This window comes from Protopterus annectens, chromosome 2.part1 (genome assembly GCF_019279795.1).
Source record: "Protopterus annectens isolate FY-2018-M chromosome 2.part1, PAN1.0, whole genome shotgun sequence".
In the NCBI taxonomy this organism is placed as follows: Eukaryota; Metazoa; Chordata; order Ceratodontiformes; family Protopteridae; genus Protopterus; species Protopterus annectens.
Window position 1 is genome coordinate 266,972,779 of NC_056729.1, and position 27,500 is coordinate 267,000,278.

Sequence of the window (27,500 nt, forward strand, 5' to 3'; positions counted from 1 at the left end):
GAGATATTTCAAAAACAAATAACAGAATTAGAGGACAGAGCACATAGGGAATGCCTGAGATTTTCTGTTGCATGAAAGAAGCTGGAAGGTACAGACTGCATTAATTTTATGAAAGCACAAATAAGCAACTAGACTGGCATTCCACAGCAGGAGCTGTTAATTGAATGGGCACATAGTGTGCGTGCTCCAAACCTGACCATGACAAAGCAGCCTAAACCTTTAATAGTAAAGATGAAATACTACCAGCAGAAGGAGTTGATTCTGACAAAACTGTGGCAGAAGGACAAAGTACTAAAAGTGGAAGACATCAGAGTGTTTGTGGAAAATTATTACTCACTGCACACCAGGTGGAAGAGGAGTAAATTTATTCCAGTAATCAGGGAATGTCGAGAAGCAGGTATGAGATTTAAACTGCTGTACCCAGCTATCTTCAGAATATAAGTGAGTTGTGAAACAGAAGGAGATACTGCTTCTTGTTCTTCGGGTAATAAAGGCCACAGAGAGACAGTGAAGTTAAAACTTTTTCCACCGTTTCAATGGAAAATGCTTGCGACACAGAAAAAAGCAAAATAGTTGACTAGAAGCACCGAGTGTACTTTGGAAAGGAAGCAGAGACTGGATTTGGGAGTTGGAGATAAACAGGAATAAAACTAGCAATTTGGAAAATGACAAATAAATGTGGGATTACAAAGCATTAATTACATTTGTGAAACATGACAGAACAAGAAATCCTGGAAATACTGTACCTTTTCTGAGTCTGTTAAACTTGTAAAGGACTCTAAAGCATATGCCCTACTTCATGTCATTAATGTTTGTAGGAACAATTAGGAGAGGAGAAGAGGAAGGAAAAAGTTAACTGTAAGTAAAACAAAATTTTGTTCCTAACAGTAAGATTTCTATTGGGCATGATAGAATCTGCATGCTATAAAGTAAAGTCTTCAGTTATTTTCAAGTGTAATGAGGATATTATAATAAACAGGTGCATCCCCCCCTTTTTTTTACTTCTTTTCTCTTTCTCCTTGTTCAGATTTAAGAAATGTAGGCACTGCAATGTAAAAAAAAATAAAGAAAAGTCTGGTCAAAAGAGTATGATGCAAGAAAAAATTATATGCCTTTTCTCAGTCTTGCATAGGGGAATGACTGGATTAAAGCTCTTGGCTTTATCTAGTAACAAGTTTTAAGAAAAAGTAAATAAATAAAAAAGAACACTGAAAATAATAAAGCTTTCCTCTAGCAAATAAATAAATACTTGTAGAAACAACTCTGTATCTGTTTATCATGTCTCCATTGAGACAATTTGATAAAGATCAATAAAAACAGAATGCTTCTTTGTTTTAATGGCTTTTTTCAATGGCCAGTAGATCATGTTTTCTGAAAGTATTCAAGTGTTTCCTCATTCTGGGAGAGCAATAAAGATAAAACATATCCAGACAGCACTTAGTACAATCACAGGCTGTACCATGTGTCTTAGCATGGATAACCTTCCTTTTAGGTTAACCCGAATCTGTAAGTGTGGCTATCAGTTTGGGACAATTGTCTCTATTAGGAGGGTAAAACTTCAATATTTGAAGATGTACATAGTTCTGTGTGTATTAAGTTATAGGTTTCAGGAGTATATTGGGGTTGTATTTGTTTTTTTGTTTGAGGGCTTTCAATAAAACAAAATGTTTTGCAAGATGTGACACATGCTCAAATAGATAAGACAAGAAGTATCCAAGAAATATCTGTATAAAAAATCAATCTGCCAAACATTACTGTGTGACTGTAACACAAAAGCTGGAACAAGATACTTAACAAAAAAGCTGTTACAAATAAAAGGTGGGAATAATAACTTATTTGGCATAAGGATGCTTTCTATATTATCTTTAAATGTTAATGGTCTCACAGATGTATACAAAACAGAAGGTGCAGTGAACTATATTAAAAAATGTAGATTGCAAATACCTATGCTACAGGAGCCACATTTGAAAATAACTGAACATGTGAACTTGATTAAAAAAAAAGGTTTTCAGGATGGTTATTCGGCAGAATACCTAGGACAAAGGAAAAGAGGGATACTTATATTAACTGCAAGAGGAGCTCCAATAGTGACAGAAGAGGATTAAAAAGATAATAATGGTAGAACTGTAGGGTCTACTTCAGATGATCAAAGTTTCAGAACTTCGAATATCATATAGTCAACAACCATATGTTCAAAGTTTTGAAACACTGACCATCAAATAAAATAAAAAATAAAAACAAAAAAAAGTTTCTTTCAAGTTTTTGCAGGGAGGCAAGACCCCTGCACCCCCACACCCCCTGCTAATTAAATATACCAACTCCGAGATCTCCCTACAGCGAGAAAAATTGTAAATGTCCCATTCCGCACTGTACAGCGATCTTCATTCAGAATGTTTAAAGTTTCAAAACTTTGATCAGATGGTCATTGACCATATGATGTTCAAAGTTCTGAAACTTTGATCTTTTGAAGCAGACCTGATTTGTAGTACTAATGGGCTACTGGCAAAGGAGGAGGATTACACTGGCATGTATTTATATTCCACCTAAGACTGCTATAATGGAGTTTAAGAAAATTCTGGGAGAAATAATCAGCTTTCAGTAAAGGCTTTTGACACATTTTTTCATAGTTCAGTAGATACAACACTCAGACAACAGAACTTTAAACCCTTTTTGTTTATCTGGATTAATAGTCGGCTATTTGGTCACTAGTAGTGTTTAGCAATAAAAGATACCTATTTAGAGTACCTGTATTATTAGGTGCACCTCAAGAATCTGTTTTAGGACAGTTAGAACAGTTTTTGTCCTAGTTATTTTCATCAAGCTCTATGAATAAACACTGTTGGCATGCAAAGTATGCCTATGACATGCAAGGAAGGTTTTATACTTTACTTTATTGGGGACTATTCATCAATTACAGATTTAATAACATTTCAATCTGGGCTAAAAATGTTGGATTAAATTTTAGTTATAATAAATGTGAAGTTATGTACTTTGAGAGGCCAGTTATTAAAGCTTTACTATCTCTAAATGGAGTTACTTTAGACGAGACAAGGAAATATAAGGACTTCAGTATAATTATATCTTCCAATTTATCTTTTACTAGGCCTGTACATAGAATATTGAAAAAAAGAGCCATAGGTCCTACAGTACTATTGTTTAAATCAAGTTCTTTAAGAGACAAACTAAACCTAATTCATTTACATAAAAAAGTACATCCAACCTATCCTGGAGTTTAACTCTAATTTCTATATTTATAACAGAACACAACTTTCTAAAACAGATTCAGTTTCAAAGAAAATATACAAAGAAAACTACTTCTGTGTGAAATTTTACTTACCAAGATGGGCGTAAAGTTTTGAATTTGTACTCAAGGGGGAGGCCATTAGTGCTTATAACATCTTTAATGATGATTTGCTACAAGTTATCTATAACTTATCTCTACCCTCAAATTTACACACACATAGGTATGACGATAAAAAATGTACTCTCTCTTACTGTAGCAAGACTCTAAGGAGTAAGATATAATACAAACTATACCAATAATTTGAAATACAATTCTACTGAAAATAGGATATCACCTAATATAAAAGCATTTAATTAAAATTTTGCTAACTGGATGGCTGAAAATAGTTATAATATGATATTTAATGAATCAGTGTTCCTTGACAGCCTTTGGGCCTGAACACTTTATTATTAAACCTATGAGAAACCTTTAGGGATAAGGAAAAATCTCCTTACCCCCAACAGTTCTGCTATCTCACTAATATCAATGACTTTATATTGACTAAATTCACAAATTAAACAGGACTGACTTCTACTATCTCAAGTTCATCATGTGCAGTCATACTCAAGGCACCAATTTTAAGCCTTTAATAGGCTGGCATGGTCACACCTATTCAAACTGTTAACATGCTCTACTCGTCTGCACAGTTCACAGGTGCTGTGCAGAGTGTTTGTGCTTGTATGGGATTGGTTTAAAGTGTCTAAGAAACTTTAATTATTTTGTAGTACAAGACAGGGATGCCCCTTCCCCCTTGGTTATTCATGGTGGCCATGGAACAATTGGCCAACAAAATTTGGCACTACTGGACAGCTAAGGTATGCAGCAGTGTGTGGATGGCTATGGTGAACTTGCATAGTGATGACATACTAGTGATGGTCCCAAATCTAGAAACTGCCTCTTTTGAGGGTAGTGCATATCTTACAAGATTCTGAAGGGATTGGAAATTTCAAAATTAATCTTGAAAATTGAATGCCTATGTTAATTGCTCAGCCCATTTGTACTGACACAGCTGTTTCATATTAACTAGAGTATAATATACTAAAATAACTGGGTGCAGATAATTCCAGGGATAGGAAAATCAAGACCACTGCTAAAGACAGAGAGGCAAGTATCCATTTTGGATTTTGGATTTGACTGACTATCACAAAAGGGGTTCCCAGTGAACAAAAAATTGGAAGTAAAATTTGTGATCATGCCCAAGGTATTTTAGTCTATGGTAACTTACATAGTTCTCTCAGCATATAAAATCTTTTGGTGCAAGAATATAACTAACTTTTTGGGAACCCTCATGTGCACTATGCAATTCTGGTGAAAAGCAAGTAAGAGGGGGTTACTTTTCCTACATGTCAGACTCTATTTATTAGTTTCAGGATTTTGTTATTTAGGGATTCTGTCAGATTATACTATTCACTGGAAGGATATAAAATCAGAAATAATGCAGTAGCAAAGGTGCCATGTGGGCCTTGTGAACAAACATGCATGAGCAATCTTCTGAGCTGAATACTGTGTCCATCTAAGAAGATTACAGAACCACTGCATCTGACCAGATATGCAAATGAAATGCTGAAAGAAATATGTAAATACCTCTTGGTTCATTACATTGAGAGAAGTTACTGTTGGTCAGGGGGCTAGCCTCTGTCTAAAAATGGTCAGCATAGCAAAGATAGCACAACTAGTTGGATGAATCAGTAAAAATCTGAGTCTTCATTTTAATGGATACAGGTAGGTCCTTTCAAAAGGAGCAAGGATAGTTTAACCTGACAAGTTCGAACTGCTTATTCTACAACTACAGAAAAATTATTATTAGAAAATGGTGCCTGGAATTTGCAGAAGCCCATATGATAGCTGTGATGAAAACCTGTTTTAGCTGTCTCATCTCAAATTTTGTTTGGTGTCAGAATTGTATGGGTTACTGGGGATATGGCTTTCACTTTCCTCAAACCATTTTTGATTAGGATTAAGAAAATATGTGAGTCTGAACTCACTGATAATAAATGAATATAGTGAGCTCTACTCTCTTCTTGAGTACATCTTCGTCACATATGAGGCGATTTTTATACAGGGTCTGTTCCTCATTTCTGAAACCACAACAGACACTTGATGTTCCTACTGTGTTTTAATCAGTATTTGAAGTGTGCTAGTGGGGTTACAGGAAACTAGAAATATACCTTTGTGAAATGTCATCAACACCCCCATTTCCTTAGAGACCACAGAGGGGGCTGTTGACTGATTTAGGATGGTATTAGGTTCATAGGTTCATAGGTTTATACTAGGCTATCTGCCCTAAGGCATTTATAAGCCTAGCCCAAATTATTGTGGCTTACGCCACCCCTTATATGAAAAAATACTGTGCCCATTAGTTTGTTGTGCCTCTGTCCAGCAGTGACCCAGAGATGATTCCCGGGGTAAACCTACGATCTCCCATCCACAGGTCTAGATTTCTCTTGAACAGAGTCAGCGAGGTGCTCTGCCTCACATGGACCGGGATTTTATTCCACAGCATAGGGAGTCTCTGAGTGATAAATCTATCCCTCCAGCACGTCCTATTTATATCCGTGCTAAGGTTTAAGTCGCTTGCTCTAGTGGTTTTGGTGGATTTGGATTTTTGAGGTGGAGCATGTCCATTAATTCCGGGTTGGACATGGCCTTGTATGTCAGGCACATGTCACCTCTGAGCAGACGGTATGCGACTGAATAGAGCTGGAGTTTCTTCAATCTGGCAGCATATGACAGATTTTGGAGTCCCTTTATCCTTTTGGTGAGGAACTTTTGGGGCCTCTCCAATTGCTGCAGATGTCGGGTGAGATACATCCCGAATGGGGCATTGTACATCATTGGTCTGATAAGTGAAGAGTACAGGAACAATGACCTCACTAGATCTGGATGTGAATCCCTTCATGATCAGGTGGGCAATGTAGAAGGTCTTTCTAACCACTTTAGCAATGTGAGTGTCAAAAGAAAGGCCACTGTCAACCTGGGTCCCCAGGTCCCTGATAACCTCTTCTGTGCTTAGTGGATTGCCACCTATATGGTAGCTTGGGGTTACCTTGTTTTTCCCGAAGGGTATGACTATACATTTTTTGGCGTTTAACTTCAGGCCATGGCTCTGGCACCAGCTATCTGTTTCCGTGAGTCCCTTCTGAAGGATATCAGTGTCCGATGCACTTTCCACTATGGCGGCAGTTTGCAGTCATCTGCAAACTTTGTCAGCCAAAGTCCTCCCATGTTGGCCTGTACTTCTGAGAAGTAGATGCCAAACAATAGGGGCCAAGGACCGAGCCCTGTGGGACACCACTTGTGACCGGCTTGGAGTCTGACACAGCGCCAGCAACTCTAACCCTGTGGGTTCTGTCCTTGCCAGTTTGCAACCCATCTTGTGACATATGGGTTTACATTTAAGCTGGTAAGTTTTTCTACAATACCCGAGTGGGGTATTGTGTCGAAGCCTTGCAAGGTCAAGGTAGGCTGTATGGACTGCCTTTCCTCATCAATGGCCTTGGTGACTATTTCAAGAAGTCGACCAAGTTCAAAAGGCATGATCTTCCCTTGACAAAGCCAAACTGGGTCGGGTCCAATGTCTGCAAGTCCCCTATATCTTTGTTTATGAGCTCCATTATGATCCTCTCCATAGCTTTGCAGACTAGACTTGTTGCTTATGGGCGGTAATTACCAGGGTCCCACCTTTGTGGAGTGGGACCACAGTTGCCGCACGCCACTCCTTGGGCACGTATCCTGTGGTAAGGCTGAGATTAAACAGCTGCCTTATGTGCGGGTTTAATTCCTCATTTAGCAGCACACAGCCGGGGACACCATCCGGTCCCATTGATGCTGTGTTTTTAGCTTTAGAGAGAGCAGCTTTCACCTGCGCATTTGAGATGTCCGGCACGCTACACTCGGCTGGGATAGTTATCTCTCCCTTAGGGGAGAGGGGTGAGTTTGCACTGAACCTGTCTGCCAGTATGTTGGCAATGTCTGTGGGTTCAGTGATTTTTGTATCATTTTGGACTAATTCTGAGCATATCTGTGAGTTTCCACCCAGGTTCCTAACATAGCTGAAAAAGGCCTTATGATTGTCCTTTGAATCCATGGCAATTTTTCTCTCAAAATTGGCCTTAGTTGATTTTATGAGTGCTCGTAATTTTTACTAATAATGATCAGGGGTGACTTCCCTTTTATGGATTTTGTTCTATCATGTAATAGCTTTCTCCTCTTATTGTAAAGTTTGTTAATGGCTGGGGTCCACCAGACTGGACGTTTGCCCTTTGTGGAAAGAGTCTTGGTTTTATTTGGGATTGCCTGATCCATGCAGTCCTGGAGGTGTTCATAGAAGGCATTTGTAAGGGCTTCCGAGCTTGGGTTGTGGTTTCCTCTGACTCAGGGGCCTTGAAGGATACCACACCAGTCTTGAGTAGTGTGAAGTTTGCTTTAGAGAAGTTCTTCACTATGGTCTTTTTGTTTGGGGTGGGGCGGGATGTGGATTTCCAGTGAGATTAGTTTATGATCAGATCTCACCAATGAGGGATATACTTCCGTGTGGAGCATTTTGTCCCCATGTTTGTGACAATGAGATCTAGTATATTTTCTCCTCTCGTGGGAACAGTGACTAGCTGTTCCATGGCATTTGAATTTATGAACTCCAGGAACCGTTGGGCTAGAAAGTTAGGGCTTGAGTAATGTTCCCAGTCTATATTCGGTAGTTGAAGTCACCCAATATGATGGTGTTTGGAGATACATTTATACCCTCCAGTGTCTTCAGGAAGGCTGTGTGGGGTTCCTGAGTTTGAGAGGGTGGCCTGTAGCATGCTACAATTTGTAGAGCAGTTTTGCCTATTGTTAGTTGCACCTGGATGGTGCTTCATACCAACCTGGAGGTGTGAGTATCCTTTATGAATATGGATACACCCTCCTTTTGTGGAGTGGTCCGGGTTTTGGGGCGAACGCATGATATGAGGTAAAACCTAATAGTGCCGGGTGCTCTCAGGAGCCTTGAACCAGGTTTCAGTTACAGCACAGACATCGATGTTCTCCATACTGAGAAGGGCCTCGAAAGTGCATTTTGAGATTTAGACTTCTGGCATTGAGCAGCATTACCCTCAATTTCTTCCCATTTTTGTTTTCTAGGGTGGTAGGTTTAGAATTTGAGCCTTGCCTAAAAGGCACTATGGGGGTGGCAAGAGCCTTAGCCAATATCCGAATCCCAGGGTGACAGGTGCAAGCCGCCTTAGAAGCCGAAGCAAGCGTGGCTTGTCAAGCATGTCATCCCAGGCAGACAGACACTGGATCCCCTTTGAATGACACCAGACATTAAGCCAATTGTTAAAGCTGATCATCTTGTCTCTATATTGTGGCATCATTCTTGGTGAAGGAAGGATACTGCTCAGGGTTAGGGTCATACCTGCCTGGGCTACATAATCAGAGAGCTCCTCTATGTCTCTTTTCATGCAGTCCAGGGAGGTACGTCTCAGGTCGCTCACACCAGCATGGACAATGACTGTGTCATATTTGTACTTGCTGTGGAGTGACCCGAGTGCTTGTGTTATGTGGCGGATTCTAGCAGGCAGCTTACTGTGACCCTCTCCTTGTTCAGCCTGGTGAGTGGGACGTCAGTGTGTCTGACTATGGAGTCACCTATGACAAGTATGTTTGGTGTTGTATTTGGCCTTAAGGGCTGTGACTGCTTTGCACACTGCTTTTGTGGTTTATGTGTTGCTTTTGGGGTGTCTTGAGGTAGCAGTTGTTTGGGTGTCTGCTTTGGAGGCCTCTGCTGTTTAGGTAAATTTTACTCAGAGCCTCGAGTATGTCTTTGTGTGTTTATGTGTTTGATTCAGTGGAGTGGTAGCATTATGTGAGGCTGGTTTTGTGGTGTGTGTAGTTGCCTTCTCCTCCTGTCTGGTCTTGCCAGTCCTGAGTTGAGAGAGCTCAGCCTCCAGTTTGGCTAAATAGCTGCATCTCGCAAGTATTTGTGTTATGTGGGAGGAGGAGAGGGTTGTCTGTGTACATGAGGCAGTTATAACATTGCCTCAAGATTCCCAGATTCACCAGCTGGACCGAGAGGAGATTGACAACTGACCTTTGGACATGCTAGAATAATATTGGGAAATCCTTAATTGAAAACAAGGGCCAGTGGAGAGTGAGGGTGTAGTGCTTTTAATTTTTAGTGCTGACTTATATAATTGCTTTAGTGAGCAAGTGCCAGGTAACTTGAGTGCAATGTGATACAAGTAACTAAATGCAAAACGACAAACAGTAACTTTCTTTCAAGTGAAACAAGGAAATAAGTACAGTAAGCAATGCAGATATCACTAGTGATCCACAGAAGCTGAGAAGTAGGTGAATTAGCTTCCAGGAAATAACAAGCAAACAAACAACAAGTATATAAACAAAGCTAGATTCAGTAGGCCTGGATCTAGTCTATGATAGAGCAAACAAGGTGAACCAATTTCAGTAAGATACAGTTCAAATATTCAGGCACTATAAACCTTTAACCAGAAAATTCCCAGCTCAGAAGGGCAGAGTCCAGCCTCTTCTCCCACAAGAGTGCAGTCCACGAACCTTCTTAATGTAAAATAACTGGCCTGAAGCCCAAGTGCCTAAACCAGAACTAATACACTTGGACACTGGGCTCTCAATCAGCAGTTCCCAACTTAGAAGGATGAAAGCTACCTGTCCTGCCACCACAGTGCTTGCCACAAACCTTCCTAATGTAAAACAACTGGTCTGAAGCCCAAGTGCTTAATCCAAAAGACTTGAATGATAGCTACACTTTAATCAAGTTACAACCAAGCAGTAATAAATACCATTGAATACTTTAGAGAATGTCTGGATTAGTGCTCAAGTTACACAAACAAGCTAGATCCAGCAGGCCCGAATCCAGTCTATGCCACAGCAAACAAGGCGCACCAACTTCAGTAAGAAACAGTTCAGATATGCATGCACTATAAGCCTTTAACCAGAAATTCCCAGCTCAGAAGGGCAGAGTCCAGCCTCTCCTCCCACAAGAGTGCAGACCACGAACCCTCTTAATGTAAAATAACTGGCTTGAAAGCCCAAGTGCTTAAACCAGAATTAATACACTTTTAGAATAACAGACACTGAGCCCTCAATCAGCAGTTCTCAACCTAGAAGGATGTAAGCTACCTGTTCTGCCACAACAGTGCAGACCACAAACCTCTCAGTGCAAAACAACTAACTGGTGCGAAGCCCAAGTGTTTAAACCAAAAGGCTTAGAATGAGTTACACCAAGCAGTAATAAATACAATTGAGTATTTTAAGATGATGCAAAAGTAAAAAGAAGTAGGTAAAAACACAAGTACAGTAAAAGCAGATGAAATTTTTTTTTTTTTTTTTCTTTTTTCTGAACAAGTGCTGAGATCAAAGAAACAGATTTGAGTGCTGAAACTAGAAAACTGGCTAGTTATAAAAAAAAAAACAAGCTAGAAGGCTTCCCTCAAACACAGAAGGGCTTGGGGGCTCAGAAGCCTACAAATAGTCTGTACCACTTAACAAGAAAGGCAGGAAATAAGCTTAATTTTTTTTTTTTTTATTTCCCAGATGCTCTCTTTGTACACAGTAGGAGTGCCTGAAATCAGAATATGATCTCACTGCACTCAGTTGAGTGAGCAAATGAGATGGGCCCAGAGGCAGGCTGAGGGGCGGGCAGTTTCAATACTGTATTTTTTAAAAGTAAAAGTGCATAAAAAGGTACTTAAATTCTCTTATATGTCCAGTTGAATATAACCAAGTTCTTAGCTTGCCAAGCTGAAGTTTTAAAGCAGGAATTATTTCACATGCACCAGTTTAAATATGCAAGGACAGGAAATCACTGACTGTGGCTACCCCCACACCTGTAATTACTAGCAAATAACAAAATTCAGCCAACACTAGCTTTTAGTTCAAGTTACTGAAGAGCAGAATAACCAGTTAAAAATTCCTCACTCCTTCATACACAGTTTAAATCAATTTAAATACTGTATTTTTAAAAGTAAAGTGCATAAAAGGTACTTAAATTCTCTTATACGTCCAGTTGAATATAACCAAGTTCTTAGCTTGCCAAGCTGAAGTTTTAAAGCAGGAATTATTTCACATGCACCAGTTTAAATATGCAAGGACAGGAAATCACTGACTGTGGCTACCCCACACCTGTAATTACTAGCAAATAACAAAATTCAGCCAACACTAGCTTTTAGTTCAAGTTACTGAAGAGCAGAATAACCAGTTAAAATTCCTTCAACACTCCTTCATACACAGTTTAAATCAATTTAAATACTGTATTTTTAAAAGTAAAAGTGCATAAAAGGTACTTAAATTCTCTTATACGTCCAGTTGAATATAACCAAGTTCTTAGCTTGCCAAGCTGAAGTTTTAAAGCAGGAATTATTTCACATGCACCAGTTTAAATATGCAAGGACAGGAAATCACTGACTGTGGCTACCCCCACACCTGTAATTACTAGCAAATAACAAAATTCAGCCAACACTAGCTTTTAGTTCAAGTTACTGAAGAGCAGAATAACCAGTTAAAAATTCCTTCAACACTCCTTCATACACAGTTTAAATCAATTTAAATACTGTATTTTTTAAAAGTAAAAGTGCATAAAAAGGTACTTAAATTCTCTTATACGTCCAGTTGAATATAACCAAGTTCTTAGCTTGCCAAGCTGAAGTTTTAAAGCAGGAATTATTTCACATGCACCAGTTTAAATATGCAAGGACAGGAAATCACTGACTGTGGCTACCCCCACACCTGTAATTACTAGCAAATAACAAAATTCAGCCAACACTAGCTTTTAGTTCAAGTTACTGAAGAGCAGAATAACCAGTTAAAAATTCCTTCAACACTCCTTCATACAATTCCTCATCTCACCTCACCATGTAGTGTCTGGGTGAAATAAAATTACTGTAGCTTCCTCCAAGATTTCAAGTTACATTTGTTCAGCATGACTCTACAAGTGTCCCTGCTACACTGCATAAGACTTAATCCATCACCTCTGGCACCTACAGACAGCAGAATGCACAGGCTGCTCTTGCTGTGCTCCTACATGTTTTGCCAAACATCCACAGTGATTGTACTGTGCTCTTGAACCCATAAAACTCTCCTACAGAGTCTTATCTAATTATTTTTTCTCTCTTTCCTGTACACACACACACACACACACACACACACACACACACACACACACACACACACACACACGACTGTATGCTGAGTCCCTCACAGCTCTTGATACAATATACTCTGCAGGCACAAAGGATCCTAAGCTATTCACACTACCATGTGTGTTTGGTTACTGAGCTGGTTGTCCATTTGTGCCATGGGTGGTTGAGTTACAGGAAACTTTGTAGTGAGCATGCTCAGTATAATGTACATTTTACATAGTGACCCAGTGCTGGTTTACATAAGGCGTGCAATTCATTGCAAAAACTTCACACACAAAGCAATCCAAGAAATGAAATAGTTACTGTCCTGCATCACGTACACAGAACTGGCAATGTCCGTGAATCCTGAGACCTAAATTTAGACATTATCTGAATGATATATTCTCTAAGATAAGAGGCAATAAGCTTTAAAGAAAAATAGAAAAGAGGCAGTGATAAAAAGTAGTTATCAGCATATGCCATCTGCTGTTCTACTCTTGTGATTGCTGTCATCTTTGTGGTCATGCAGTGTAAATGCAGGCTGCACATCTGCAATATTCAGGAGACAGAGCTGAAAGAAAACAATACTTCAGAAAAACAGAACCCTTAGGTGAAGAATACGGAGAAAACAATAAGGCAAATAATGTTCTGAATATCTAGGCAATAATGAGCACCTGTACACATCCATTTTTTCTCATTACTGTAGTTTTCATACTGTTCTTCTTGTTACAATACTTTACAAGAAGTCATCAAGAAATATCAGTGCACTGCATGGAAACTGTAAACATTAGCAAGCAAGACAACTACTTTGTCACATTAACTTCCCGAATGTGCTGTCCAGATTGAAAATTTACTGTATTTTAACTCATTCTTCAGGAAAAAATGTAAATAACCATCTTACCCTTTGTGACAACACTAGCAAGGAACCCTTGAGGAGGACATGTGATTAAGTGACATCGTTTCTGTTGTCGTTCCAGATCTGGTCCTGCAGAATCTACTGACTGCTCAGCACTGTTCACAAAAGTACTGCCATCCATGGCTGCAGCTTTCTCAATGCAGGCATCCTGGATCAAACAATTCTCAGCATCTGAGTTTGGTATCTGCATTACACAAAATATACTAAACTGCTAGTAGACTGTCAGTGAATCATTTCTTAACAACATTTTAAAAATAAAAATGTCAAGTACTTGAATATTACTGACATAAATCTACCTAGTTTTTTATCTAAATGATATCTTCTCATCTGTCCTCCATCTGGAAAATACACATGGAATAATAACACTGTGTTCTGACAAAAGCTTTGTCATTTTCTTTCTTTATTTATACATTTATCAACTGGGCAGATGGGGTAGGTTCAGTGAACCATTGTTGGAGTCCCATCATTTAACTGAAGCCACTTTCAATGAAATCACTGTCACAGACGCAATAGCATGAAAAGATACTTGTTGAAAATCCCACAAAAAACAAGAATAGTGTTTCTGCATGGGGTACACCTTCTTGTACCCTCCATTTGTATGGATATACCAACTCTACAGTTGAACAGTCATAGAAAATAACAATACTGTCTTGGGATTCAGATGCAGTCTGGGCATAACTGTGGCCAGCCCTCCTCTGTTTTTTTTTTTTAAACAAGAAACATCTTTATTAAATTATCACATATGACATAGGCAATCATATACTTATAAATGAAAACAAACCATACTGACATAGTTTTAGTTGCAAATATTATACATCACAAGCCATACTGACATAATTTTAGTTTCAAACTTATACATCACTTATAATCTATCGTCATTGTCAGTCAAACATTACATAGCTCTTTCAAATCCCACCTTCTTTTAAACCTTGTTCCTTCTTCACATGTACTTTTCCCACAATTCACATTTTTTGCTATGCAATTTGTTCCTACCCTTTTCTAAAGATCCCAAATCCAGTTGTTTTATCTCTGTTACTATATTCACTACTACTAGTACTGTTGGTTTAGACTTTGATTTCCATTTTCTAGAAATTGTTTATTTGGAAACCACCATAATTAGACTCAGCAAGGTCTTACTATAGCTAGGCAATTCTGATTCTGTATCATTGCTCAAAAAAATAATTTCCTTAGTTACACCAATTTGCTCACACAGTATCTCTGACAGAGTAGTCTGCAAGGAATCTATAAAGTCTGCCAACTCATTACACTCCCAGAAAATATATTCTCAGTTATCTCTTTCTTCCCCATCACACCTCCACATTTGCCATCTACCTGAGGAAAACTCTTTGGAGTCCACTTGGGGTATAAAAATACCTATGCCTAAATCTTCTAGCCTTTGTTGGGAGACATACATATATCACCCCATTGTTTATTTGTGAATTGCTTTTCCAATCACTCTTCCCAATCCTGTCTAACCTCCTCTGAGACTTGTAGTTAACATGCACTATTTTATATACTCTACTAAGTATTCTTTTTTTAACAGCAGCTTCTGTTCTAGAATCTAGTAAAAACTCTACCAGTGCTGGGTTTTTTTTGCTTAGGATCCCCTTCTTTCTTTCTCTTTGCCTATACTCTGATATTAATCCTTGTTAGGAAAGGCAATCTCTAGCCTGTAGTCCAAATAAATTCTTGGCCTTTTCCCATTCTGTTACCTTTCCCTCTCTAATTATTCGTTCCCAATACCCTTGTTCTTTTGCTAGTTTTCTCCAATAAATTCCTGCCCCCTCTTGTGTATTGTCTGCATCCCTAATTGCAGTCATCCCTATCGGCAGAATCTCCTTTCTCCATTCCCATTTTGACTTAGCTGACTTAGTTCTTAGAATACTTTCTGGTATTTTATGAATATTTCATTTCATGAATACATAATATAATATATATTTTGTATGGTTACTGTTACTGTCCTTAAAGATCTGCATCCAAAATTCTAGTTGCTCCTTGTTTCTTGAGCTCCCCGTTTCATCATCATCCCTTTCCACTTTGAATTATAATTTTCTGCTTGTGCTATGTATAGGAGCCTTAACTGTGTAGCTCTGAAATAATCCTTCAAATCGGGTAATAGCAAACTGCCTTGTTCTACTGGAAGAATCAGCTTATCCCACTTGACTACTGCAGTATTCCCTTCCCAGATAAAATCCTTCAGCTCATTATTAATTGCTATCCACAACTTCTCTTCTGGTTAATAAAAATATACCTGACCTGTGTATAAGACTAATGGGACTAAAAATATTTTAACTGCTTGTATCTTGCTATCCATATCCATATAACAAAGCTTCCATTTTCTCAGTTTTTGTATTATCTTTTGTTTAGTCTCTTCCCACATATCCTTGGTTGGCACACCAGAATCCTTTTTAATCCATACTCCTGGATAATGCTGAATCCATTAATGTGTGGGTACTAATTTTCAGCTATTGCCTTTGTTTTAAATGTTCCACAACACACTGAAATGTCCTTTTCTGGTTTTACCAGGTATAAAATAGTATCATCTGCAAATAGACCCAGCTTTTTTTAACAACCATACCAATTATATCCTTAAATTTCTAAGTCCCTTATTTTCTTTGCCAGTGGTTCTAAATATAATGCAAATAACAAAGGGGAAAGAGGACATCCTGCTTGGATCCTCTGCTCAAACAGAAATGATCAGAGAGGACCCCATCCACTTTAATTTTCATCTCTGATCCCTCGTATATCCTCCTAATCAACCTTATAATTTTATCAGGGAATGCAAATGCTTCCATTGGCCTGCTCATAAAGTCCCAGCTTACTCCATCAAATGTTTTCTTTGCATCAAGACCCACCTACAACAATAGTATTTTCTTATATTCTGTTTCCCTCTGGATCATCAGTGTTTTGTTAATATTGCCAAACATTTGTCCTCCCCCCACAAAACTACATCGATCCATATTTATCGATTTTGGTATTACATTTGCCATTGTTTTAGCCACTATAGTCATAAATAATTTATAATCATGTTTTAGGATAGAAATGGGCCTGTATGAAAGTGAACTTGATGGATCGTTATTCTTTACCCTCCTTAGGTATTACAGCTACCACTGCTTTCTTCAAGAATGTTGGTACTTCCTCTCTTAAAATACTATTAAATAAAATCTTCCAGATCTTTAGCAGTTTTTTCCCCTCCTAGCTTTCAGACTTTCACAGAAATGTCATCTATTTCTAGGGACTTTCCTGTAGATTAGTTATACATCACTGTTTTCATCTGATCTCCTCCTGTCCTAAACGTCAGGAACTGAGTCTCATCTACCTCTAACCTTGGCATATTTAATTCTTCCACAAACATTTCCATTTGTATCTTTTCTTGATTTCCATATTTCTTGGCTTTATACAGACTTTCATAGAATTTCTGAAATATTTCTAATACCTCTACAGGATCTATTGTTAACTTCCTTGTTATAGGCTCCCTAAGCTTGGTGACAGCCCTTTCTACTTTCTGTTGCCTGAGTTGTTGTGATAAAAGTTTTTGTGCTCTAGAGTTATTGTCAAAAAACAGTTGCTTAACAGCAGTCTTTCTAAACTCATGTATATTATTGAGGTAATCCCTTATTTTCCGCTTAACATTCTGCAGTTGATCCTCTTGTTGTCCCTCTAAATAATTCTTGTTACTTTTTAACCATAGTTCCCCTTCTTTTATTTCCACCCTGTTTTTAAACCCCACGTTAATTTTATCCCACTCCCAAGCTATATTATCAGAAGCAATTTATATCCTCTCGAGTACCTCCTGAATAATCTTCACTGCGCATTCCTTAAATTCCTCTCTTTTCAACAGATAGGTAAGAAAGCACCAGTGTCTCAATTTTATTTCACTACCCTGTGTTTTTATTTTAGTTATTCCTGACACATGATCTGAAATAGATATTGGGTGTGCATCGAGGCCTTCAATTAAATGTGCATGTTCGTGTAAAATGTAAACTCTGTCTAGCCTAGCCCAGTTTTTACATCTTGGGGAATAATATGTAAATTCACTCTCACCTCCTATTACTGAATTCACATCTTCCATGCCAAACACTTTCATAAATTTCTTCAAAAATCTATCCTCCTTTGTTATACTTTCCTTCTGGGCCCCTCAGCCACATCTTCACTGCTGAAAATCAAATTCTAGTCCCTACTTCCCACCTATAAGTAATGTTCCTTGCTGAAAACTGATTATTTCTCCCAGAATTTTCTGAAGCTCCATTATAGCAGTTTTAGGTGGAATATAAATACATGCTAGTGTAATCCTCCTCCCTTGCCAGCAGCCACTTAGCACTATAAATCTGCCATTATTATCTTTTTTATCCCTCTTCTATCACTATTGGAGCTCATCTTGCAATTAATACAAGTACTCCTCTATACCTTTCTCCCAGATATTCCGCTGAATAACCATCCTGAAAACCTTTCTTTATCACATTTGCATGTTCAGTTCTTTCCAAGTGTGTCTCCTGTAACATAGTTATTTTCACTCTACATTTTTAAAATAGTTCACTATGGTTTCTTTTTAGTATTTATATGTGAAACCACTGACATATAAAGACATTATAGAAAGCATCATTGTATTAAAAGTTATTATTCCCACCTTTTATGTATAACATCTTTTTTGTTAAATGTCTATTTCTATCTTTTGTGTTACATGCATACACTGGCAGGTTGAACTTTTATATAGTTATTTCTTGTCATATCCATTTGAGCCTATGTCACATCTTACAACACTTTTTGTTTTATTGAAAGAACTCAGAAAAAACAATACCCCCTCTAAGACCTATTAATTTAATACTAACACACAAAACTATGTACATCTTCAAATATTGAAGTTTTACCCTCCTAATAGAATCAAATGTCCCAAACTGACAGCCACAATCACAGACTTGAGTTAACTTAAAAGAAAGCTAAGACATATGGTACAGCCTGTGCTTCTATTAAGTGCTAACTGGTTTTGTCTTATCTTTATAGCTGTCCCAGCTGGAAAAAGCCCTAAATGCTTGCAGAGAACACTATCTCCTAGCCAGTTTCTCTTTTCTTTTTTTCTCAACCAATCACTCTCTACCAGACTGTAACCAATTTCTCCTTATCAGATTGTCTCCATGAAGACATGAGAACCAGTCAGCCAATTTCTCATTATCAGATTGTCTGCATGGAAACATGAGAAGCAGTCAATTTCTCTTTATCAGATTGTTTCCATGGTAACGTGAGGGTGGCCAGATACAGAATTAATACTAAGCATGCATTCATTTGCTAGAAAAAAAACTTCATAATATTCAATATTCTTTTTTATTTACTTGCTTTCTCTTAAAACTTGTTTCTAAATCAATCTAAGCTCCTTAATACAGTCACTCCCCCATGCAAGAATGAGGAAAAGCACATTCATTTTTCATTTGTCATGCTCTTTTAAACAAGATTTTTTTTTACACTGCAGTGCCTACATTTCTTAAAAGAAACTGAACAAGATGAAAAAGAGAAGGGAGAATGAAAGGAAAAAAGGAACAGCAGCACCTATTTAAAATCCCATTACACTTAAAAATAACTGATAAAAATGTACTTTATAGCATGCAACAAAAACCATATAACACAAAAATAGTACTATTAAGAAAAAAAATAATAAAAATGTTGTCTTTAAGTACAGCTTACTTTCTCCCCTCTCTTCCCCTCCCCAAAGCATTTTACGAACAGTAATGACATGAAGTAGGGCATATACTTAAGAGTCCCCCACAAGTCCAACAAATTCTGAAAAAGTCTAATATTTCCATATTTTCATGTTTGGTCATATTTCACAAATATAACTACTGCATTCTAATCCCACATTTAGTTACTGGTTTTATTACTGTTCATTTTCATCTTCTAAATCCTGTCTCTGCTTCATTTCCAACATATTTTTGTTTCTTCTAGTCAACTCTCATGTTCTCTTCCTTCTCTCCAACATTTTCTGCAGAAACATTGGGAAAGGTTTCAAAGGTACAGTCTTCCTGTGGTCTTTATTACCAGAAGAACAAGAAGCAGAATCTCCTTCTATTTTACAGCTCACTTTTTGCTGGACAAACTTTTGTATTTCCTTCTTAGCATGGGTACTTCATCAAAAAATGATTTTGTCCCTCCAGGGACGAATACCTTGAAAACAGCTGAGTACAGCAGTTTGAATGTCACACCTGCTTCTTGACCTTTTATGAACAGTAGAATGAATTTACTTTTCTTCTGCCTGGTGTACAATGAGTAATCATTCTCCACAAGCACTCTGCTCTCTCCCAGTTTCAGTGTTTTGTCATTCTGCCATAGTTTTTTTCAGAATCAATTCCTTCTGCTGGTAGGATTGCATCTTTACTATTAAAGGTCTAGCTTACTTTCTCATAGCCAGTTTTGGAGCATGCACACCATGTGCCCTTTCAACTAACAACTCCTGCTGTGGAATACCAGTCCAGTTGCTTATTTTTGCTTTCATAAAACTAATGCAGTCTCTTCCTTCCAGTTTCTCTGGGTATAGCTGGAAATCTCAAGTTTTCCCTGTGTGCTCTGTCCTCTAATTCTATTATTTTTTAAAATATCTCTTCCTGAGCAGTCTCATATTCAGCCAACCTTTTCTTTGTTTCACCCTCTGATTTTGCAGCTTTACCACCTCACCTGAATATCTGTTTAAAGCTTCTTCCATTTTTTTTCCAGCCTTTGGTTGTTTGTGTTGATATACTCCATCAGTGTTTCATTTATTTCAACCAGGTCTGTGTGCAGTTGCTTTCTATCTTCCTGTAGCCCACTGGATGTCATGTCTGGAGGTTGCATTGCTTTTTGCTGAACAGCTGCAGAACATTCCCCAGTCAGTGTTTCTTCCTCACTTCTTGTAGCTAATTTGTTTTCCAGGTGTTCTGTATTTCTTTCTTCCTGGCATCCAGGCAGTGCATTTACTAGCCAGTTACTGAAATTTACCCATAAACACAAAAGCCTACTTGCCTTCTCTGTTGAGTTTCTGTTTTCACACTGGGCGAGCTAGAGCTAGAGCTGTTACTCAATATCCAACCATCTTGGCAGCATGTGTGTGCTAATTTTTGACCAGATTAGAAAGTGGAAATGGCAATATAGGAAATAGATGAAAAGGGGAAGCAAGCATAGGGTCTAATACAAGGTAAAAAACTAAGGAATAAGCAAGATAATGGTGGGGAACGTAGGTCAATTTTTCTTTGTGGGACACATGCCCATTTCTCATACATGAAGGAAAGGTAAGTTGAGGAAGGAAGGGAATTTAGAGGAGGATAAGTGAGATAGGGTAGGTAGCAGGAAAAGACAGACAAGACAATAAGGGAATGAAGCACGATGGTGAAGGAGACATGAGTCATATAGAGTGAAGACAATGTTAAGGGAAGGATTGTGCAACCAAAACAGCCGGACACAGACACAAAGAGTAGGAGAATATCAGGATGTGGGGATAGAATGGGGTTCTGCAGCAGCTATCTTTGCCATCTATGACCCAGTGGAAAGTTACTCATCTGGGTACCATCAACACTGGGTTGTGTCTCAGATCATAGAGACAGTGCTGGAAATGAATGGAATTCAATCAGTACTCTATGTGGCAGATTCAGGCACCTAACCTGTAATCAATTATCTCCCCCACAATGTCTGCTACCTGCGGATATAACAGTCCCAGGAACCAGTGCAGGGCTACTTGTAGTAAGTACTGCAGGTAGTACAGGATGAGTGGTGGTGACTGTGGCAGGCTGAAATCCAGATGTTGCAAGTACTTCTGCTGGCGATGGCAATGGTGGTGCTGCTGCCACTTGTGGGGGTCCAACAGACCTTCCATGAGGAATGGGTACAGGTCTAGATCCTGCAGCTGTACGTAACAGTAAAATAAACAGAAAGAAAATAACAAACAAAATAAATGTATTTAACAGAAAGGACACTGAAAGAGGGTCGGGGAGAAAGTAGTACAGATGCAATGAAAAATTAAGCTGATATATATTTGTACAATGATAAAGTTAAAACTGTTAGCATACAAAAGTTACAGCGGGACTTGAAACCACAGCCATTATCACCTAAATTCTAAATGCAAAGCATTACTCTGTTGAGCTACTTCGGTGTCTGTTGTCTAAACATTCAGTAATGAGATATCTGAGATAAATGTAAGATGGAAATGGTGCTCAGACATACATTCCCCTCACAGCTACTAAAATCGGAGGAAACAAGTATATTGAGAAAGAATAGCTGGGACACAAATGTCCACTAAAAAATATAAATAAATAAGTTATCTCACAACTATTTTTCACTTGTAATCTTGTAACCACTATAATGAATGACATCTCAAATTGAATATTACATCAGGAAATACATGGGAGAAGGGGGGACTTGAACCCATAGGCATCATCATAATGTGAAAGCAAAGCATAGCCTCAACGTCTTAAGCCACTTGTCCAAGTACATGGCAGGATGCATGCACGCACGTATGTGTTCGCACACACACACTCACACTCACACACACACACACACACACACACACACACACACACACACACACACACACACACACACACACACACACTCTCTCTCTCTCTCTCTAATAACATCGCACAGTCATAGGTAGTGTACTGAAGCTAGCACAGAAGTGACAGTGATGAATAAAAGGTACAGTGTATGAAACTGCACTGTACTACCTGAATGGACAATTAATATTAACATGTGCACATTATAAATCACGTATAGTCATCCCAGCATTCACTTAGACACTCTAATCTCCTCCAGAGCAGCTGCCTGTTTTCTTCACAGCTTCAGGGGCTATGGTGAAAAAAAAAAAGTGTTTAAGATCTGTGGATGGTATGCACTGTTGTAAGCTTATCTAACAAGTTCTACTTACAGTACATAGGTAGTACCTACTGTCTAACTTCATCCTCCCATCAGCCTAGGAGGCCAGGAAGTTGTCGCCTCATGTCACTAAAATGGTGATGACACTGCTCCCCATGTGTCGATGCCAGTGGCATGGGTGACAGCCTGGGCTAAACTGCTTCAGGCTTCACTGATGCCCTTCACAGCTCTCCTGCATAAGCCTCTAGCTGCATTCATTATGAAGGAAGTGGAAAAAGACTTTTGTGTCCTCCACACACAACCTCCATGCTCTAAAATGAGTACTACTCTCTCCTTTAACACCCATGGTGTCTCACCATGAAGATTTGCAGGAACAAAGCGTCAGAAATGTTGTCTCTGAAACAGTTCCCACATGCACCATTTGCCTTGCAACAATGGGCATTAACAGGTCACTTATTTGTGCAGTAGATGGCAAGCTAAGATAATACAAGTACTGTATTACAATGGTTCAAAATGATACTTTAAGGTGTGAAACACATTAGTCCTGTATCCCTGTTTATGCTGTTAAGAAAGCAGGCACTATAGTGTCTCCATTTTCATGAGATTATATGTGGATTTACCGATCCTTATTATAGGCATGACATGGACAGTGCATTTGCAGTACTGCCTGCAGGGGTCCATGCATGAGCATAGCACTGAGGACTACTGAGTGTAAAGTTTAACGGGTCTTATCAATGTGCATATTGAGAGATTCAGAAGCAATAAGTGCCCAGCCAGGTGATTATGCATGATATAACTGTGAGAGATAGCAGGGAAAACTATCATATTAAAAAATTCATACAGAAGCAACATCTGAACCTGCAAGGGCAGTACCTGAGAGTAATTGTTAAGGCAAAGTAAAGCTCCGCTTGTACAAAGTAAGTGCTGCTGCTTCTTACTGTTATGTTTTGTCAGTTATTGCTGTTTTTAACTGCTATTTTACTTGTTCAAATAATCTGAAATAAATCAGTTGGTACTTGTAAGTGGATTGGAAAGGTGTACTGAGAGAGGAAATGCAAGGGTAAGATAACTGCTGGACTGAAGGTTTGTTAAGCATAATGGGAGACAAACCCATGAGAACATACTAAGAGCACAGTTCAACACTTTCTGTTTGGGCTTGTGATGCCAGTTTAAATAAAAAATGACTATTGTACAGATTACACACATACATCATTTGCAAAAATCATTTTAATCATGAGAGAAAACAGTTGCGTCACCTTGGTCAGTTGCAATGTTATAGGTAATGTATTGTGGGAGACATTTACTCAGTAAACGTATGTGCCTAACATTTGTTGGAGTGTGGATAGAGATATATAACTATCACCCCCCCACACACACAACAAGCAGCATGTTATATGGGAAAGAAGGAGACTGGTGGTAGAAGGGTTTGTCAGGGCCACTCATTAGCAATATGTTAACTCCATTGTTTCCATACCTACAGAGCAATTCCTAAATAAACAGGGGATCAGAAACAGACTGCAAATTCTGCTGAAAAGACAACATGTAAGCCAAAGTTCTCCAATGTGGAGAAAAAGATCCTACTCCATGCCCTCTGTCTCAATGGCAGATGGTTCTTTGGCATGGATGCTGCTGCTGTCCAGGCCTACCCAGACCATACCTGCAAGATGTGGTGGTTGAGATTAATGCAGTTGTCAAGGCAAATGTAGATGGCCTTTGGCTGACCAAGTTTGCTGATGACTGCAAGCTAGGTGCAATCACTGACTTCCCAAACAATGCTGATATCTTACAGAAAGGACTGACACAGACTAATGATTGGTGTCAGAGCCATGGCCTCAAACTAAATATGAAAAAATGCATAATAATACCCTATAAGAAATCAAATACCCCTGCAAATTAAAACTTTAATATAATAATATAACACTAATAGCAACCCCCTAAGAGCAGACTCAGTGGTGAGAGATCTGGGTATTCACATAGACAGATAGTAATCTGAACTTTGACCACCATGTGCCCACGATTGTGAGGAAATCCTTCTATGTGTCTCAGCTTATAAGTAAGGGCACATCATCCAGATCTAAGGATGTCATGGTACCATGGTACTCGGCCTTCATCAGACCAATAAATAATCAAGTACAACGCACCCTTTGGCATGCACCTCTCCAGGCACCTGCAACACTTGCAGCATCTTCAGAGGTTTCTCACCAAAAAATACAGGGTATAACCAACATGTCATATGCGGCCCAATTAAAAACCCTATCACTATATTCAGTTTCCTACCGATTACTGAGGGGTGATCTATGCCTGACCTATAAGGCAGTCTCTGACACAGCCCTGATGGAAATGTTGCATATTCGCAAAACTAACTGTACAAGGGATACCCGTCCCTAGGATCTAAACCTAATCTCTGACATGAACAGATCATGCTGGAAAGACACATATGACCCTGGAGATAGCCCCTCCTCTGGAATAGGCTTCATATTGACTTGAAGCAGAGCCCTTCCCTGACCATCTTCAAGTGCAATCTGGACCACTGAATGGGAAATCAAAAATTCACTCCTGGAGTGGCACCCATGTCCCTTATGGAAGAGGCAGTCTATAAAATTGCCAAAACCCCCCTTGCTGACCCTTTTTAGCTTTCTCCTAGGAGTAGAAAATTGGGTAAAATCTGGGTAAATCTGGCTAGGCTTGTAAGGGCTCTTGAGCTGTTAGCCTAGTAATCTCCAGTGAACCTATGAACAAAGACTATTTAGTGGAGATGCCCAAGGTATGTAGACCTCTTTCTGCGAAAGACTACCTGCAAGTCTTCTTAACCCCTTAGTCACTCTCCAGTTTATTACAGCTGTCTGACTTATGATATAAAGGAACATCAGGTATTCCCCCTGCAGAGTCATCTGTACAAGGTAAGCAACTAAAATATTTATTTCTTAATGCTAATATTTGTATACCTCACTTTCATGTACATGTCTGGTGCTGGGTCATACTTACAAAGGATACTATGCTTTGGTGTAATCACAGGTGATTCTTTAAGTGTGATATCCATTATCTCAAATAGTTAAGCAGTAGGGTACTGTAAGTGTTTCATGAATATGTGTGGGTTCGAATCTCACTGTAGCCTATTTGGGTTGGGCGTTGGTATAATGGTTAAGGTGCTCACCTCACAAACACAAGATACAGGGTTTGATTTCCATCTTTGCAAGTGAAATTGGCTAGGCATAAAATGGCCCACAAGAGCAACTAGCCTAGTACTATCCTATGAACCAGCTCCAGCATTGTGGAACTGCTACACTGCCTAAAGTTAGGGAATCTGCAACTTGGATGATGATGATGGTAGGGATGAGCTGGCACTGTTAGGAAGTATAAACTGTCTATTTGACGCAGGGAATGTGACCACTGCATCCCTTACACAAACCATGAACACAGCCTCAATGTCTGTGGGCACCCAGGAGACACACACACACACCACATAGGATGAACAAGTTGCTGGAGACACTAGAAGTCATGGACATGTGGTACCCCCTAGTAGGCACACCAGAATTTGCCTTTGCACACATGGGTGGAGAGGTACACACATAAAACTGGGCAATGGTGCTCAGTGATATTTAATTACTGAAGTAAGCATGGTTATTGTCCTCCCCATGAAGCTGATAAACCAGAGGCTGCAACCCAGCATATATGTAGGGCCATCATGGAGGCACAGGCTAGTACCACCACAGCCATGATAGAGTTAGCAGGGATGATGCAGGGTGTGCAAAATGACCTATGAGAGAGCATGTTCCTTATGTGTGACAGCTTTGACGGACTAAATTATATACTGGATTGTGCCATCTCACTTCAAGTTTACCTGCCAGGACTTTGGCACTATCCATAGAGCTGTTCCATCTCTACCACAGATGGCAGCCATTGCAGGAGTGGAATACCTATATCACACTCCTACAGTGCTAGAACCTCCAGGGCTACATTTGTTTTGGAGATGTTTACCCCAAGATGAAGATGTTCCCGTGGTCAAGGCAGTTGCAGCAGTGGCACTTATCTTAGCAGACTTCACTCATGGTCATGCAGTATACCACAATCTAGCCAGGGTAATGGTACAACCAGTCCAACTCCTGGTACAGCTAGCTCTTGCAAAGACTTACAAAGCCATGTCTGACCCAGCTCTGTTAGAAATGGTACATATAAAGAAATCCCAATCCCTCTGCACCACACCCTCCAGAGACCTCAACCTCATTACCACATTCAATAGAACGTACTGGAGGGACAGGTTCATAACCCAGAAACTGCCCATGCTATGGAATAGACTTCCCATACATGTCAAGCAGAGCACTTCGCTGACCCTCTTCAAGAGAAATCTTGATGAGTGGATGGGAAATAGAAAATTCACCCCGGGGATAACTCCAGTGGCTCTACTCGACAGAGGCACTGGGAACTAAGGTTGGTTGGCATGATGCCAGGGTAATCTTATGGCTAGGCTTGTAAATGCCCCAGGGCCATTAGCCTAGTACACACCTATGAACCATATATACACACACACACACACACACACACACACACACACACACACACACACACACACACACACACACATATATATATATAGGTTCACTATAGAATCCTGAAATACTGAAATCCTGAATTTCAGTATTTTGAAATTCTATAGCCGAAAACTTACACACACACACACACACATATATATATATATATATATATATATATATATATATATATATATATGGGTTCACTATAGAATCCTGAAATACTGAAATCCCGAATTTCAGTATTTTTAAATTCTATAGCCGAAAACTTTAAATACCGAAACCACATAACCGTGAAATTTAAAATTGCGAACCTACTGTTCAAATACACCACACACATACACACAATCTCCCCCGCAACCAAACAAACAATCCTACACTACAGACAAGCAGGGGGCAAGCCCCCCTGCACCCCCCATGTGGGGGGGTGTGCCACCCACACCCCCTACTTGTATATACTAACTCTGAGATTGCACAATCACACACACAAAGGTAACTGACACAGACACATTTCACAACCCCTTGCACACACACATCACAGCCAAAACACACACTAACATACACAAAAACCCCTAACCAACCCACTGATATGTACTTACCTACACTTACACCTATGCATTCACATACCGCAACACCAGAAGCTCCGAACTTCGGTATTTTGAATTTCGTGCTTCTGGTGTTTCGGAATTTCAAGGCTTCGGTATTATAATTTTGAAATACTGAAAGTCTGGATTTCAGTATTTCGAAATTATAAAGGGAACCCATATATATATATATATATATATATATATATATATATATATATATAAATA

General features: G+C 39.1%; 1 protein-coding gene across 4 annotated transcripts in view; it reads right to left on the reverse strand.

The window, feature by feature from the left end:
- The window catches only part of SLC9B2 (solute carrier family 9 member B2), a 504,139-nt gene that overhangs the window by 341,860 nt on the left and 134,779 nt on the right, over window positions 1-27,500 (reverse strand). For all 4 annotated transcript variants that reach the window (XM_044062120.1, XM_044062122.1, XM_044062121.1 and 1 more), the window contains exon 3: window positions 13,319-13,517. In XM_044062120.1, the coding sequence (XP_043918055.1) occupies window positions 13,319-13,517 (199 nt within the window). The remainder of the gene's footprint in view (window positions 1-13,318; window positions 13,518-27,500) is intronic.